An 18,304-nucleotide genomic window follows, 5' to 3' on the forward strand; every position below is an offset into this window, starting at 1 on the left:
GCCTCAGTTATTACACACTTTTGTCTCATTTTTCTTGGGTTTGATGTTTTTTTCTATGACTTAACAATCGCCTGAACTCAAGTAACTGATTTGGCTAAGAATGGAGTTGGTATTCAAAACCAGAATTTCAAGTACTGGGAACTCTAGCACAGCTGCCTGCCAACATACTCAGCTTTCTATGAGAAAGTGATGCATTAAACAACTGCACAAACCGTAAGTTCTTTAATAGAACAATGAGCAGAATAAACCAAGTGAAACCATACCCAATTGTAATTTCAAGTAGCATTCAGACATATGAATGGATCCTGGTCTTGTTTAATAATAAAAATATTTACAGGGCCATCATTGTGGTGCCCTGGGCTGAGCCACCACTTGTGACACAGGCATCCCATATTGGAGTAGAAGAGTCCCGGCTGATGCAGTTCCAATCTTGCTAACTGCTGATCCTCCTGAGAAGGCAGGGAATGATGGCTCACTTACATGGGCCTCTGCCACCCATGTGGGAAACCTGGATAGAGTTCCTGGCTGTTTGGGGGGAATGAACATGAATGGAACATCTTTTTTTTCTATCTTTCAAATACACATTACAGGTCACTTTTTTTATTCTAGGCAAAGATCATAGACTTCTGTCCTAAGTACATGGCAGCTATTTTAAATGGCCATCTTTAATGTGTACATGGTTTCTCCTTGCCCTAAACAAGAGAATGTAATTACAGGATTACTTTGTATTTAATATCATAGCAATGCTACAGTTCTTAAAGCACTCTGCTAATCTCAGCATAGATAAATAGACGAGATTAGTTTGAATAAAAATTGGGAAAATTTTGTGCCATTATCCTACTAAAACTTGATACAAAGACTACGAACACTAGAAAGGTTGGTAGTTCTTGGGTTTGGCTCTGTCCTCTTTCTTGCCCTCTGCTTTTGATCTGTGACATCTGTGCTATCACTGAGAATAATGATGGCACTAACTTTTCTTGAATAAGTTTACAAAGAAAGGACATAAAGTACATGAATAACTATCTCTGCTTTTCTGTTCTACACTCTCCAAGATATCTTACTTCTAGTATTACTTCAAGAACCAATACACTAACACTATCAAGTGCCCAGGGGCTGGCCCACTGTCATGGGTAAGGAGAAGCCAGACATTGGCAACTCTGACAAGTGGGCAACCGTGACTCACAGAACAGGTGAGGGTATAGTTAAGCAGCCTGTCTCCATGCAAGAGTTCTGTTTCAGATCAGTCTGAATCTGTGAAGCCATAAAGAAGCCAAGGAAAGAGACTAAGAAAGGCCTTCAGACAAGAGAGGCTTGACTTTCATCTTGAGACATTCTGGTTGCTCCACGTGGGTTTCTGTCGTCTTAATTAGTTCAGGAAAAGTGGCAAGAGCTTCAGAATGAATAAGTATCATGTTTTCACTGTGGCCCCAAGGTGTAGGAAAAATGGCGTATACTGTGAGGCTCTAAACTTATGAAACGGATGTTGTCACTTAGGGACCACAGTGACCTTTGATGCAGAATGCTAAGAATAAATACACAAGAGGAATGTTTGAATACTTATGGGACATTTTTAACAACTCTAACAGGCATGGGCTGTCTAGACAAGAAATGGCATGAACAATGTAGATGGTACTAGTCCTGGTTTTGGCACTTATTTCAACGTGGACTGAAGATCTAAATCTATGACCTGACACCATCAAATTACTAGAGAACATCAGAGAAAACCTGCAAGATATTGGCACAGGCAAAGACTTCTTGGAAAAGACCATACAGGCAGCCAAAGCCAAAATTAACAACTGGAATGCATCAAATTGAGAAATTTCTGTACTGCAAAAGAAACAGTGAAGAAACAACTGACAGAATAGGAAAAATTACTTGCAAACTATGCAACTGATAAAGGATTAATAACCATAATCTACAAAGAGATCAAGAAACTCTACAAGAAAACAAACAACCCACTTAAGAGACGGGCCAAAGGCCTAAACAGACATTTTTCAAAAGAGGAAATCCAAATGGCCAACAGACACATGAGAAAATATTCAGGATCACTAGCCATCAGGGAAATGCAAATCAAAACTACAGCAAGTGTTTTAAAGAATCTTTTGTCAACCTAATAGTTTATTTTGACATGTATTGTTTTTCTCCAATCCCTTTCATGAAATCGGACAAATCATATTTTCTAGTTATGAAATGTTCTCTAAAGATTTTGTCTTGAATATCAGTATCAAGGAAAACAGTTTTCCCTTATAGCTTCAACATCTTAATCCTCTGTAGAACTGATTCCTTAAAAACCGCAATGGTACATTAATAGTGTAATGAGATGTCTAGAAGATTAAGTGTAACAACAAAACCTCATATACCAATAATTACATTGGAAAAGTTGTTTCAAATGATTAATTTTATCATTAACAAAGAATGCATGATGTATTCTACTTGACATTTCTACTATGTAGCTATTAAATTTGCAGGGATTTAAAGGACTACTGTAAAAAGCATGAATTGACATTAGAAGTTTTCCTTAGTATAACAATTCAAGACCACCTATCTTATGTATATATCAAATTTTTGTTGCTGTTTTGGTAAAACTATGAATTTCAAGGACACAAATCTACACAGGGGCTGTGGTGTTCAGTGTTGCCTCATTCCCTTATAGCCTACCATGAGGATATCTATTATAGGCACCCATTGTAAATCAATGAAATTCACTAAACTGAAAATAATTTTAAAAAATGCCTTGGTTTGAAATGGTTTATAAACAAAAGAGCTAACTGTTCTGATTCACTATGACTCATCAACACTGCCGGAACCATGAATAAGTAACAGACTTTGGACTTCCATGCTCTGTGCTCCCCAGTGGATAAGTCAAAAGGAACAATGAGGTTTTCCAGGTTCACCCATTTTACTACTTCTCAACACATCATGGATTGAATGACTTTCCTCCAAATCAATCCAACAAACCAATTAGATTGTATTTCCACATCGCTGAACTCACAAACTTATTGTTGAATTAACATACAGTAAAGCTTCCCAAATTAACTAGAAAATGACAAATATATGAATCAATGTTTAAGCAGCAAAAAGTCTAATTAGGCACATAAGAGACTCCTAAACATATTAAACTCACTCCTGTTAATTTGCTTTTTGTTAATTTTCCTTTGACAGAGGCACTGGAGTGGAGGGTTTAGATACTTTGCAAACTACCTGACAGTTGTAAAAGGCTTAAAAATTATCATGACTGTTTGTGCTGACCTGAGACTTGAGTATTGTTGATGTTCCGTGTATTAAGGCAAACACAAATGTAAAGTAAATGAATTCTGGGAGTTTTTGTGAGCAAATAGCTAAAGGAAATGGTATGTTAATCAGACTGTTATGACTTAATCAGGGCCAAGAGCGTCTTGGATGTTTGGTTCCTTTACATTTAAGGAAAATAACCCACAAGATGCTGGATTGTCTTGTCAAAGGCACAAGAATTTCTTACTAAGGGAATAAGCGCAATTTTTGTCAACATAGTACAACACAGTGAGATACCTTCCAGAAGTGGGAAATGTTATTCCCTGAGGTGGGAGGGGGGAAGAAAGCATGAAACCCAAAGGATGGGTTTAACTGTAGAAAGTATGTCATCAGCAGACGTTAGTCATCAAACATGCCTCTGATGGCCAAGTTTATTGTTGGGGTCTTAAGCCTGAGGCTGGCCCCTGACCAGCAGGGGACAGTACAAGCACTCCCCAACAAGGCGAATGCAAAAGGTAAGGTCGATGGGTCAAGAACACATCAAGCACCCGTGAGTTCTGTGGAAGCAGGAACTACTTTATTGACGTGTGCAGGCTTATATGGCTTACAAAAGACATGTGCAGCAGAAGAGCAAATCGGCAAAAAGGTCATGCAGGCATGGGCACCTTAAGCAAAGTATAGGGATCATGCACTATCCATGTGTCCAGAACCAAAGAGGACCTATCCATGCCAGTGGTTCAATCTTACATGGCTTAACCGCAGCAGCCACAGACACACCCCTCGAATATCCGCCAGGCGCCATATTATAACAGCGGTTTTAGGCAATGCCCAACAAGTTTATTGGCAAATCATCACTAAAAAGTTAAGCACTGCTATTCTAAATTCATTTAAAATAAGTATCTACAAGGATTGAAGGTTATTTTCTGTGACTACACTGTCCTCAATGTGAGAAAAGAACAGATAACCAGTGCACCTGGAACTTCTCTCCATCCTTGGCCTGTTTTGTACAACATATGGTCATGGCATACCTTTGGGAGTATACTGAATCTGAAAACCTGGTCGGTTAAGGTGGACCAAAGATGAGAATGAAAATGTTGATCACTTGCCTTAAAGATAACAAGGTTTTTTGTCGAGGAAACGGTATCCAAAGTATAATCAAGGATGACTGAAAGTGAACAAAAACAAAATCTACTCCAAGGTATCAACATACTTAGGTGATTGTGTGGATGAAATGAGCTCAGAAGGGACCACAAAGATTTGCCTCTTGCACTGTCATGATAACAGGGCACATAAGGTGACCAATAACCATTGTTCCTGCAGGTCCTTCTCAATGGTAGTGATTGGATAGTCTACCTCAGAGTTGATCAACAAACTCCTCTTACATTATCAGCTTGGCAAACAAGTTTCTGATAAGATTTGACTTCCTAGTGTGATTACCTTCAGGGAAGAAGCCAACTGAGCACAGGGGCACACAGGTGACACACTTTATAGTATAGTTTATAGTATACCTCAATAAGCCAGCAATCGCACTATGCATCAGTCACAGGTATTCACTTCGGTGCCAACCAATCTTCTGCAGAGTCATCAACTCTGTACTTATTATCCGTGTGCACCTCCTTATTCTGCCTCTGTACTGAGCTCTTCCTGCTGATGGTCACACACATGCTAACCTTTCCAGAGGAAGGAACTGTGTCCCATGAGATAGCTGTATATACTGAACAATGGCTGACCCACAGAGTGAATTTCACTCAGTAATCCCAAGCCAAGAAGTTCAAGGTGCCACAATTTCTTAAGTTTTTTTTTTTTTTAATTTGACAGGTAGAGTTATAGACAGAGACAGACAGAAAGGTCTTCTTTCTGTTGGTTCACCCCTGCCCCCTCCAAATGGCCAATACAGCCGGCACTGCGCTGATCCGAAGCCAGGAGCCAGGTGCTTCTTCCTGGTCTCTCATGCGGGTGCAGGAGCCCAAACACTTGGGCCAGCCTCCACTGCCCTCCTGGGCCTCAGCAGAGAGCTGGACTGGAAGAGGAGCAACCGGGACTAGAACCAGTGCTCATATGGGATGCTGGCACCACAGGCAGAGGATTAACCAAGTGAGCCATGGTGCCAGCCCTCTATTAAAGTTCTTAAATGTGGTATCCAGAACCTAAATTGGGCTAGAAGTTTGAAATAATGCCCATGAAGACCACTGTCCTCTATGAATTATGAGTCCCTTAGAATTCTGACAAATCATATTGACTGCTCCTTAGAAACTGGTTTTTCCAAAATTAGGAAATGGATCAAATGCATACAAAATGCCCTGTAAGGTCTCCACGTGTGGAGAATGAGACCAACTCAAGTCTGAGTGTAGTCAGGGTGATTAGTGTGTTCTAGTGTTGTGGCTCTGCAGGGAGCCAGGCACAGGGAACAACTACAGGTGACTACAGGAAGTCCTGTGGGAAGAAATAGCAGAGACTGGAAAAACGTAGTAATAGAAACAGGCATCAACCACAAGAAAGGTTTTGGGGAGTCTGAAATAGGGGCAGTTTCTTGTTCTAATATATGACAGCCTAAGGCTATTATCCTGAGTAGCATGGGGGAAAACATTTGGAAGAAAGAATGAGGCAGGTTTTGATTCCAAAATGAGACAATTGTAACACAGGTGTTGATGGAGCTGAGAACATGGACAGTGGTCTCAGTGCCTGCACAACCAATGAACACTGCCTCCTGGGTAATGCAGTGTGCCAGCACATTTCCCGTTTCTCAAGTCTATGCACGTGAACCTAAGATAATGTCTGAAGACCTACAGGTGTCTTAGTTCTACCTGCAACCTGCTGTTGGCTCCCTCCTTGGATCTGTAGAGCAGGGTATACCCCTGCATTTGCCCAGACCCCATCGATCTCTCACTGCAGAGAAAGATGTGATTCCCCCAGCCTTCAGGCAATGAACATTTCTCATTAAAACACAATGAACAGTAACTTGGAAAATGATTATAACAAGATACCTAACAAACGCAATCATTCATCCCAAATTTACTCATATACCATCAATCCTCCATAAATGCAGGTTCTGCATCTGTGGATTCAACCATGAATTGAAGAAACTTGAAGAAAAATTGCATTTGTATTGAATACAGACCGAGTCTTATATTATTCCCTAAGCAATATAATAACCATGTGTGTGGTGTTTGCATTGTATTATGTAATGAAATTAATGATTCAACATGTGGAAGGGTATGTGTACATTATATGCAAATACTATACTATTCTGTATAGAAGACTTGAGAACCTTGGATTTTGTAATCTATGGGTCAGAGAGGGGGCCTGGAACCAAGCCTGTTTGAATACTGAGGGACCATTGTACTCCATTCCAAACTAACTTGTTAGAAATCTGTTCTACATAAAACAAAATGCTCATTTCTCCAGGTGACTCTTGTGAGCCCTGTAGTAAGTCGTCAGCATAAGATAACAGGCTTGTTAAGAACAAAATCATAGACAAATTTTTCTAATACATATGAGAAACCTTTTGATTACAACTAGTTTTTCCATGTATCTAATAAGAATATTGGCTCTACTGCTGCCTCCATTTTTCCTATATTGAGATCCTAAGGAGGAAAACATGACCCTATTAATAATACTCAAGTGTGGCTACAAGAAAGACCAATTCTTAGCTGACAAAGGTGTATTCTAACAACCACAGTGAAGTACAGAGGCAAGAAATTAGGCAAATACACAAATATAAAACCTTATGAGCTTTATCTTGCTTACTCTGTTTTTAATTAAGCTTTTACTTTGAATTTACCAAATAATGTCAAGGATATTCTAATGTGCTTATATGAAAATGGTGCATCTTTGCAGTGTTCAAACACTTGCATGTTTTTAACTTTTATTTCTTATTTTTTGAAGCCGGTTGGAAAATGAGTGCTGCAGGGTGCTACACAGTGCTTCAGTAGGCTCACAGATATCATGGGCAACTGCAATGTGTTCATTCTGCCAGGACAGAATTGACCATTTCAAGCATCCCCTATTTCCCTCTGGGGATGGCCAGGCTCATGGAGGTTGGGAATAACCAGCTGGGGTTGTGGTGCCATGGGAATCTGGTCTGAATGTTTACACTGTTATAGCTATAAACTACGGTGGGTAATTAGAGCATCCTGGGTGTGCACTGCACCAGGACACTCCCTCTCAAGAATCAAAGCTAGTCACCAGTGACTCTGAAGTTGGATTGAGGAAAGTTGGATTTGGATTTGGATTTGGATCATTACAAATAATTAAATTGACTCTGCCCTGGTCATCGGACATAACAGGGACCACTAAAAGGAAATGTTGCAAATGTATCTGGTCATTTCTATGTTTTTAAAAACAATCAGAATATGCACATTCCTTTTTTAAAGTTTTTCTTCAAAGAGTTTTAATGACCTAAAAGGAAGGAGATTTAAGTGAGACTGATCAAATTCTTTTCTACTACATGTTGCCAAGAATTACCTTTAGTCTTTAAAAAGAAAAATCGGAGTTAGAGGGAAAGGCAGAACTTTAGTCTTGGTATCGGTTTTAGACCAAAATCCTTCAAGTCACTAAAGCTCAGTGCTCTAAGTTCTGCTGACATCAAACCAGTGATGATTGATGTCATGTTAGTTCACAAGTAAGGTTCACAGAGTTGACGTAAGTCTAAAAACCATGCCCAGGCCCCCGGAAGCAGAAGAGTGGGTTATGGAGGGGAAAGCGAGTGGGAGGCAAGAATGTTTCTCCACTAATTGAAGCCCGTCCAACACCAACCAAGAATCAGAATCCTGTTCACCAAACAATATTTATGTAAGAGAATTAGGATAAACATTATTAATAGAACATGTAATAGAATCAACTTCATCATTTTCTCAAACTGTTTTATTTATTTATTTATTTTGACAGGCAGAGTGGACAGTGAGAGAGACAGAGAGAAAGGTCTTCCTTTGCTGTTGGTTCACCCTCCAATGGCCGCCATGGCCAGGTGCTTCTCCTGGTCTCCCATGCGGGTGCAGGGCCCAAGCACTTGGGCCATCCTCCACTGCGCTCCCGGACCATAGCAGAGAGCGGGCCTGGAAGAGGGGCAACCGGGACTAGAAACCAATGTGCCAGCACCGCAGGCAGAGGATTAGCCTAGTGAGCCATGGTGCCAGCCTCAAACTAATTGTTTTAAATACTTAGGACTAACTCACTTTAAAAGGAGCAGATAAAAAGGACTTTATGAAGGTCTTAAAACTTAACAATGCCCACCTGACTACATTCCAGCAGTTATTGGTAGCACTACATTAACAAGCAACAAGAGTCCAGATTCCATATTAAAAACTTGAGACTTGATTTACTCGGGGCTTTTATGCTGTAGAAATCGGAGAGCAACGGCCAGCTGCTGGATGCAGAATGGGGCAGGTGTTAAGGGGCTGGGTTTCTAGCGGATGCCGTTCATTTACCATGCGTTTCCTGGCTCGGGTTGCCTTGGTCTGGGTCCAGTGAGATCTAGCAGAAAGCCTCTGGTATCTGAACAACCCACAACAGAAACTAGAAGAGGGATTGCCACTGGGAATTCCATTTTATCTCTAATTCACTTTTTAGTCACAACTACTCAATGAGGACATGCTAATTAGGTGAGTGGTTTATATTTGTATAAGCAAGTTAGTGACAAATTGCAGGTTTGTGTTCCCCACATACTATATAAGATGCCTGGAGCATTACTTGAAGAGGTCTTAAAAGTTTGGAAAAGTGATTTCATGCCTGCATGTAGAAAGAATGTCATAACAGCTTAGAGCTTAAACCCAAAGGGGTGGCTTCCTTTTTAATAGTTGTGTAAGCAGTTGTATGCAAATCCTTCCTGCTCCTCAACCTCATTACCCAGCATTTGTTCATCAATGGTATTTTACCGAAACCATTCAAAGAATTTTCACTTTGTGTTTCTGTGTGGGTGCAAACTGTTGAAAGCTTTACTTAATATATGCTAAATTGATCTTCTGTATATAAAGATAATTGAAAATGAATCTTGATGTGAATGGAAGGGGAGAGAGAGCAGGAGAGGGGAGTGTTGCAGGTGGGAGGGAAGTTATGGGGGGGGAAAAGCCATTGTAATCCATAAGCTGTACTTTGGAAATTTATATTCATTAAATAAAAGTTTTAAAAAAAGTGTCTCCTGGGAAACACAATTCAAAGAGACTCTGGGACTCTAACAAAGCACTCCCTGGAAATTTTCACCATAACTCAATACCATGTCCATGTATGGAGGGTAACTAAGAATGAGCCCATGTTATAACTGAAACAATGAGGTTTGTGTAATTGGCGAAGACTGGCTTCTCAACTAGGGTCATGAACTCTCAAGTTTCAAAAACAGAATATTTATGCAAAACAAAACAATGTTCACAAAGCACATTACAATGTAGTACCACAATAACTTTGGGAATGGATAATACTGCCCTTAAGACTTGTTTTTCTGGCCCAACTATATTCTATGACCATATAGGATGTCTCCCAACATAGCAAACAGGTTTGTTTTCACCAAAAGTAATAGCTCATGCAAGATTAAAGGTGAAAAACATTGAATGCTTTCTACTTATGCTGCACAACTAACAATCAAAAACTCATACATTAGTGATGTGTGCTATTCCATTCCATCAAAACCAGCATGTCCAATGTGAACTTTTTAATGACATTTAAGATGGAAAAATTATAGAAAAAACATGAAACATTTGTAATGAAAGTATAATAGATGAAATTGTAAATCATTGAAAAATAACAATACTCTTTAGATGTGAACTATGTTTTCAGGATTATAAGACTATTTTAACCATATTTGTTCTAGCTTGCATTAACTTTACATCTTAGGGAAAAACGTAATAGAAGTGATACTCTTACCATCTGTTTTCTTTGAATCATTTCCGACGGTGGAGTGGTCCTTCTTCTCTGTCTTATTTTTACTGTCTTTCAAGTCACCTTAAAATAATAAACATGACAAACAGTACATATATGCACCTGTGTGGGGGGGAGTTATACATACATTTGAAACTGTCACAGTCCCCCCAAGATCTTAGTCATGAGGGAGTACGTGTCTGAGTGTAAGTATCTTCTGTAACCGCATGGTAGGTACCGGGGATTGGACTGGACTGTGATCAGAAATTCAGACTTAACTACAACCCTGTTCTACAGGAACTTCAAGTTGATGATGTTTATCCTACTAGAAACCTTTCTTGTGAGGCTGTGGAGTGAGGACAATTCTGGGTTAAATGTAAGCTCTACCATTTACCAGCTACTCAACTGCTCTGTGCCTCGGTTTTTATTATTTGAAAAGTAGGGGTAATATCTACTGTATGGGCACGTTATAAGGGCAAATGCATTGTAAGCACATAAGTATTGAACATGGCATTAATTCATTCAATGACAAGTATTGCTATTTTTGTCAGTTACAGAGAGATCTTCCATTTGCTAGCTTCCTCCCCAGATGGCCACAACAGCCAGGACAAAGCCAGGAACTTCATCCATATCTCTTATATAGGTGGTAGGGTTACAAGCACTTGGGCCATTTTCCACTGCTTTCCCAGGCTATTAAAAGGGAGCTGGATCAGAAGTAGAGCAGCTGGGACACAAACCAGTACCCTTATGGGATTATACATGCTATGCCATAGCACTGGCCCCAGGTGTTGCTATTCCATAGAGCTATAAGTGGTAACCTAATGAGCTTGTCGAAGTGTAATTTGTAAAAGTTAAAGCATTATTTACAAATGTAGAATGAACATATGCCAAAAGTGTGTTTAACTCATTTATGTAAGAGGTGGTGAAATAATCAAAGTGGTTCTAGGCACAGTTAAGGAAGCAGGTATTAAGATTGTTAGAAACAAAATTAGTTATGTTCCACAAGAAAATCATACTCTGTTCGCCAAGAGCAGGTATTGCCAAATTATTGCCCACAGGCCCATCTACCTGCCACCTGTTTTGGTAAGTAGAGCCTGACTGCCATAGAGCTGCGCCCACTCATTTACATATCTATGGTTGCCTTCTTACTGGAACTGGGGTGTTAAATAGTTGCAACAGAGATCCTGCAAAGCCAGAAATATTTCCCATCTGACCTTTTACAGGAAAAAAAAAAAAACCAAACCATGCTGCTCCTAAGATAGTCTCATATTCCCTGGGCTTCTTTTCATTCTTAATTCTGGAATGGGATGATCTTTCTAGAAGGATTAAAGAGAAATTTGGGCCAGGATCTAAACAGGAGGAGTTGAAGTAGAGGACATGGGTACCATGTTATACCACCAATGTCTAGAAGAACACTTTCAGAGGATCCATAAAACAGCCCCAACACTAACTTTTCCTGGTTTTACAATGCCAGGGATAAATTGGAGCATGTACCACCCTGTAGTCCAATGAGTTCCCTACATACAGAAAAATGATCCTTCCCTAACTGAACCTTCACAATCCTAACGCACTCTCCCCTAACTCTTTCAGGTTGCTCTAAACCGGAGCTTCACCCACAGCTGTAGAAAGATCAGGCTGGCTTTCAAAAGTCAGCAGAAATGGTGTGATTGGCTGTATGCTAACCAGCAGCCCCTGGCAACCTGACCTCTCAGCCAGGACTGGGAAGGCTGTGGGAGGAAGGTGCCTTGATGGAGACCAAGCCTTACAGATCCTACAATAGCCAGCAGGGAACCAGTTCTAGAACTTCTCTAACCTGAAACATATCTTGGGCAACATGCACAGAAGGGGGTGGGGAGAGTGACACAAGCTTCTGTGGTGATCCTTGAACAGAATTCCCACTAGGTAACTTCCCACGGGTTGGATATGCAGTAATGGCCGATGGGAGCTGTTACTCAACAAACAAGGGGGAACAAAAGAGCCTTTCTGGACAGTTATAAATCGTCTTAATTAGGCTGCAAACCACCATTATCCTTCTTTATTTAAAATTGTTTTTCCCACCTCTCATTTAACACTTAAGGAAGAGGATAGACTGTTGCTTGCTTTGGGGAAATCCACACAAGTACAAAAGCAAGGGGCCCCACTGAAGACCCAGGCTTCTGTCTTTCAGGATTGCCTCAGAATCACCTCCAAAATAACTGATTGCTACCTCTGCCGTGCAGAACTTCTGTTTCAGCCCTTTTGTAAAATTTGTCCTGTCTTGTGATTGGCTTGCTTGCTCATTGGTTTCTCTCGCTGATTAGATGAGAAATTGGCAAACCAGGTCCCCTGGACCAAACCTAGCTCAACTCCCTGGTTTTGTGAGATCTCTATACCCTAAGAATGGGTTTTACAGTTTTAAGAAGTTGAAGATAAAAGATGAATATTTTGTGGTGTGAAAACTACCCAGAATTCAAGTTTTTCCTTTCTACTAATCGTTCTATTGAAACAGTCTTGTTCACTTGTGAATGCTATTGCAAAACAAAACTGAGACTCACATAGGCATGAGTTGAGCCCGAGAGCTCTATTTAATGTTTGCATTTCAAGCAGGTGATTCAACCCCTGAGTCTCAATCTCCCAGTCTGCAAAATGAGAATGAGTGTCTCCACCTCATAGTTGTTAGCACTCTGAAATGACTTCACATAGATCAAATCTCAAGTCTAATGCCTGACACATGTTACACATTCAGTAAATGGCAGTGATATTACGATTGTTTCTGCTGAAAATATTGGCTCACTTTACTCAAAGAAAAACAAGGAAGAAAATCTGTCCTGCCTCTCCAACCTCCCCATCTGTGCTCCCCTCTAAGAGCAACGATCTGTCAAGGAGGGACTGAGTATTCTCAAGTGAGTCCAACCACCCATTTTAATCAGTCGTTGAGATATGTTTTCCACAAGAGATGTCTTTTCTGTCATCCCTGAATGAACTTGATGATGCATTAGGGTAAGACATGTCCTGCATCTGCCTGGCTTCACCAGTGTCTGGCAGGGTAAGCTGACTTCAGGGCAGATATATAAAGAAGTCCAGGATGGCTCCTGCCATCGGATCAGCGCGGTGCGCCAGCCGCAGCGGCCATTGGAGGGTGAACCAACGGCAAAGGAAGACCTTTCTCTCTGTCTCTCTCTCTCTCACTGTCCACTCTGCCTGTCAAAAAAAAAAAAAAGTCCAGGTGCTCAGCAGAGCAAATCTGTGTTCTCCAATTCAACTCTGGCTTCAGTGGATCGTACGTCTTCACCACTTGCTTTCTCATGTTGGCATCTATCTCTCGGTTGGTTCAGAACTCAAGACAGGAACTAAGGGCTGGTTTTTACTCCAAAACGTCAATAGGTGTACCATAAATCGTCATTAAATTAAACATATTTTTTCTAGACCCAGATGCACTTGCATATGAAGAAAACTAGTCAAGAGTAGATTCTAGGTCCATGTCTGGTTGGGACGATGCCCTTCCCCACATCCTAAGGTAGTCATGGGTTAACTGAGATAAGTTAATTGTAAAAATACTTGGAGGGTGTTGTTCTATACATGTTCTACACATTTCTCATTTACCTAGACTCCTGGATATAATGGCTCCAGGTGGAATACACAGGTTGCTTGGCCTCCAGGCAAGTGAAGGAATGACTATGCAAAGAGAACTCAAAATGGCATCTGGTATGTATTCAGTTTGGTACTGCCCTCTTAGCCATGGCTTTCCTTTTGGTGGCTTGTTAGTCATGGCCAACTGTGGTCCAAAATTTTTTTAAAGATTTTATTTGAAAGGCAGAGTTACAGAGAGAGAGGTAGAGATAGAGAGAGGTCTTCCATCTGCTGGTTCACTCCCTAGATGGCCGCAATGGCCGGAGCTGCACTGATCCAAAGCCAGGAGCTAGGAGCTTCTTCTGGGTCTCCCATGGGGCCCAAGGACTTGGGCCATCTTATACTGCTATCCCAGGCCATAGCAGAGAGCTGGATCAGAAGAGGAGCAGCCAGGACTAGAACTGGCGCCCATATGGGATTGCCAGTGCGTCAGTCCAGGGTGTTAACCCACTGTGCCACAGTGCCAGCCCCCCAAAATTATTAAATGGAAAAATTCCAGAAATATTTGTTAGTCTTAAATTGTGTGCCATTCTGAGTAGTATGATGAAATCTCACTCCATCCTGCTTAGGCGGTAAGCCATCCCTTTGCCCAGCATATCCATGCTGTATATACTATGCTATCTACCAATTAACCTCCTAGTAGCCATCTTGGTTATGACATCAACTATCATGGTATTAGTATCCCAGTACTTTCATTCAAATTTCACTTTACTTCAAAATTTCCACAAAGTGCAAGAGTACTGCCACAAAGAAGGCATCTGGGCATAAAACTGGAAATAACTGGTACCATGTGGCAATGCTGCAGGGCACATGGAAAACACAGCATACATGAGGTTTGGTACTAACTAATTTGGGGCATCAGCTGGGGTTTTGGGGCCTCTACTCTGTGGCTAAGGAGACCTACCTTGAACACTATGTCATCGTCACTATCTGTTTGCACTGATGATTAAAGGCTAGGAAGAGGCCCATGGTGTGAGCAAGGGTTATGCATTTTACAGACACAGTGTTTTCAGTCAACAAGATCGTGTTACCTGGCCCAGGCCACTGAGAGTGGAGAGGCTGAGCTACGACCTGAGCTCAGGTCTGCTGTCAGGATACCCAGCTACCTGGTCACAACCTTGCTCTTGGAAGCTCCAGACTCCAACCTTCTGACCCTTCCCGAAACAAGGGAACCAATTCCACACCATTGTGCATTCATCCTCTTGTTCTCTCTGGCTGAAGACTTTCTGCCAACTGACCAGCAAACTTGATTTAAATCCAAGCTCAGACACCACTTGAAACCTTCTCTGACACCTTCTCTAGTGCCAACACAGCTAACGTTTTCTGGGCACACTCTCCTTGGGCATCTTCTCCCATGCCAGTAAGATTACTCATCCGTATGTCCCTAGAGTTACTGGTGAAGCTGTCTATGCACCTAGGAGATCATGGGCTTTCTGTTTTTTATTTTTTGATAGAGTGGACAGTGAGAGAGACAGAGAAAGGTCTTCCTTTGCCATTGGTTCACCCTCCAATGGCCACTGCGGCCGGCATACTGCACTGATCTGAAGCCAGGAGTCAGGTACTTCTCCTGGTCTCCCATGGGGTGCAGGGCCCAAGCACTTGGGCCATCCTCCACGGCACTCCCTGGCCACAGCAGAGAGCTGGCCTGGAAGAGGGACAACCAGGACTAGAACCTGGTGTGCTGGCGCCGCAAGGCGGACGATTAGCCTAGTGAACCGTGGTGCCGGCCAATCATGGGCTTTCTATGGCTTTTCCATTTCAGAATCCACATTTCCAAGCACAGGGCTTGGCAGATTGCTCACCCATAAACATCTATAGCAGTAGATATAAGAAAACATGAACTACCAGCACACTGTGGCGACCAGCTCACTCCAGTTTGCCTGTGACTTTTCTGACTTTAAAGCAGAAAGCACTGTGTCCCAGAGAACCTCGAGTCCCAGACAACTTGCAGGGTTTGCTCCCCCTAATCTACACAGTCATACACATATACACACATACAGACTTAAGACCCGGTCCTCCGGAAGTGGAGAGGGGCTAAAATATGAGAAACTGATTTTCTCCATTCACCCCGCGGGCAGCAAGCCCTGAGGTCGAGGCAGGGGTTACTGACTGTAACTTCTTTCAGATGAGACAAGCACAGCAGCATGTCTACAGGGCAGCTGGGAAGGGGCTAGAAAGGTATAAATCCCTCTATAGAGAGCGGCACAAGGGAGGGGGTGGCTGCTTCTGATGGGATTCCCGAGGCCCAGTGCAGTGCAATGGGGGGAGCTGGAGGACCAGGAAGCCATGCTCAGTGAGCGCTCCCCGGGAGAACTGGCTTTTCCAGTGTCCCCTGTAACACTGGCCACGCAGAAAGCCTGCTACCAGGACACCTGTGCTCACCATTCTGTGCCTTTTCTCCCAAGGCCTTCTCAGCTTTGGCATTCTTGCCACGAGGGTTGTCAGTTTTGTTTGCGCGAGTTCCACTGCCTTGATTCTTGGCATCCCCAGATGTCTTTTTCTCTGCTTTGCCAGATGCGCCCTCTTCAGCCTGGCCTTTGGCTTCCATTTCCTTTTGCTTCTCCTCAGCCAGGCGAGCCTTTTCCTCCGCTTCCTTCTTGGCCTTCTCCTCTGTGTCCATGCAAACAGGGAGGGCAGAGAAAAGAACACCAGACACACCATTAGCAGAAATGTCTCCGAGAATCATTTTGTTCTAGGAACTCATGCCCCAAGATGGCCTAAGGTCTCTACTGAATGTGCGGTTATATTTTTGGTCATTTCAAATCAGAATGGATTAGCATGGATATTTAGGAAATCAACAAAATAGGTTAATGATGCCATCATTTCTGAAAATAAGTTAGAGGGGACAGGACGAAAATAAACCAATATTCTAATAGGCAACACGATAATAGCTTCTGTTAAATATATCTCCCATACCTGGTGGTAGGCTAAATGTTTTTCAAGGATTATTTCTTTCCATCATTATCTCCTGCTACTGTGGCCCTATTTTACAAGTGTGGAAACTGAGGCTCAGGGTGCCAGCACTGGTTTAGTGGGTAAAGCTGCCACCTGAGATGCCAGCATCCCAAATGAGAACCAATTCATGTCCAGATTGCTCTACTTCTGGTCCAGCTCCCTGCTAATGATCTGGGAAAAGCAGCAGAAGATGACCCAAGTGTTTGGTCCCCTGCTACCCACATGGGAGTCACAGATGGAGCTCCTGGCTTTGGCTGGCCCAGCCCTGGCCATTGCATTTATTTGGGAGGAATGAGCCAGCGTATAGAAGATCTGTCTTTCCCTCCCTCTGTAATGCCGACTTTCAAATAAACATTTTTAAAGACACAGAGACTTGGACAGATTGGCCCACTTCACCAAGGCTGCAGCAAACATAGCCTTATGTAGGTGTGGTTAGGATTGTGAGCTAAAACACGATCCTAAGTTGAAAAACACAAGTTCAGGGAACATAACCACCACTAGAACAGTACATCTTCAGGTCACTGTAAAAGAAGGAAGAGAATGAAGGCCTATGGGAAAAGTGCAGTTGTCAATTGTCCACAAGATGAGAAGTGACCTCTAGTTTGGCCAGGTACCTGGTCTCTGTCCTCTACTTGAGCCAAGAAGGTTAATTATATCACTTCCAAACCTGAATGTTGGCATTTGGCTGATATAAGTGATTGGCTTTGTGCTTAACGAAACACAGTAAACTTGTAATATCAATTATGAAAAGATTGGTTAATTTATTCATTCGACTAATATTTGAACAGCTACACAGTTAAGCACTACTTTAAGTATTGGGAATCAAGCAGCAAGGGATACAGACTTAGAGAAGCCCATCATTCAAGAAATGAATGAGCCCATTCTGGTGGTGAAGTGTTCTGCAAAAGCAGAGCAGTAATGATGGGGTGTGACCACCACAGGAGAGGGAGGTGACATTAAGGAAGCAGAGAAGCCCTTTTTGTGAGAAGGTGACGTTTGACCAAGTCTCAAGTGATGGAAGAGCTTGCCATCCAGTCATCTGGAGAAATAGCATTTCAGGGAGGAGAACTAAAACATGCAAAGGCCATTGAGTTACCCAGGATGGCCAAGGTAAACTTGGCAAGGAGTTAAGTGACGCATGATAGGCCAAATGATCAAGGGGCAGGAGAGGCTGAGATCTTGCAAAGCCTTGAAGGCAGTGAGATTAAAGCTGAGCTGTAGAGTTGACATAGACCTGACAGGGATCAATTCTCCTTAAGACACAGATTTAGTCCGCATAGCCTTGGATTCAGTCAAAAGGTCTTCCAGCTCTGTGATGGAAAACACAGCTGCATTTGTCTAGATGTGCACAAACCTGCCACACCGCATTCTTGGCAGTCTCTTTACTTCCTTGTGCTAGTCTTGGTCCTGAAAACAGTCAGCTTTCAGACTATAGCTTCATCTTTGGGCACCAGAGGTTGATGCATTCTATGGCTTCCTCTATTGCCACTGCTAAGGTGCTCCCAGTGCAAATCTGGTCTAGGTTCATGCATTCCCAAGGCTTGAGCACATGTTGTGGATGCCCATCCTGTCTGCATCTTGCTTCTCTTGCGTTTGTAGTTGCTTACCTGAGATGTCTTAGTATACCATGAAATTTTCATTCTTCCATTGACTATCCATG

At 42.2% G+C, this 18,304-nt stretch overlaps 1 protein-coding gene across 11 annotated transcripts in view; it reads right to left on the bottom strand.

Moving 5' to 3' along the window:
* PDE1C (phosphodiesterase 1C) overlaps positions 1-18,304 on the bottom strand; it is a 543,851-nt gene that overhangs the window by 34,262 nt on the left and 491,285 nt on the right. For all 11 annotated transcript variants that reach the window (XM_070059701.1, XM_002713741.5, XM_017344418.3 and 8 more), the window contains 2 exons: positions 16,072-16,299; positions 10,087-10,164 (listed from right to left, as the gene is read on the bottom strand). In XM_070059701.1, the coding sequence (XP_069915802.1) occupies positions 10,087-10,164; positions 16,072-16,299 (306 nt within the window). The remainder of the gene's footprint in view (positions 1-10,086; positions 10,165-16,071; positions 16,300-18,304) is intronic.

The sequence above is a fragment of the Oryctolagus cuniculus genome, chromosome 16, assembly GCF_964237555.1.
Source record: "Oryctolagus cuniculus chromosome 16, mOryCun1.1, whole genome shotgun sequence".
In the NCBI taxonomy this organism is placed as follows: Eukaryota; Metazoa; Chordata; class Mammalia; order Lagomorpha; family Leporidae; genus Oryctolagus; species Oryctolagus cuniculus.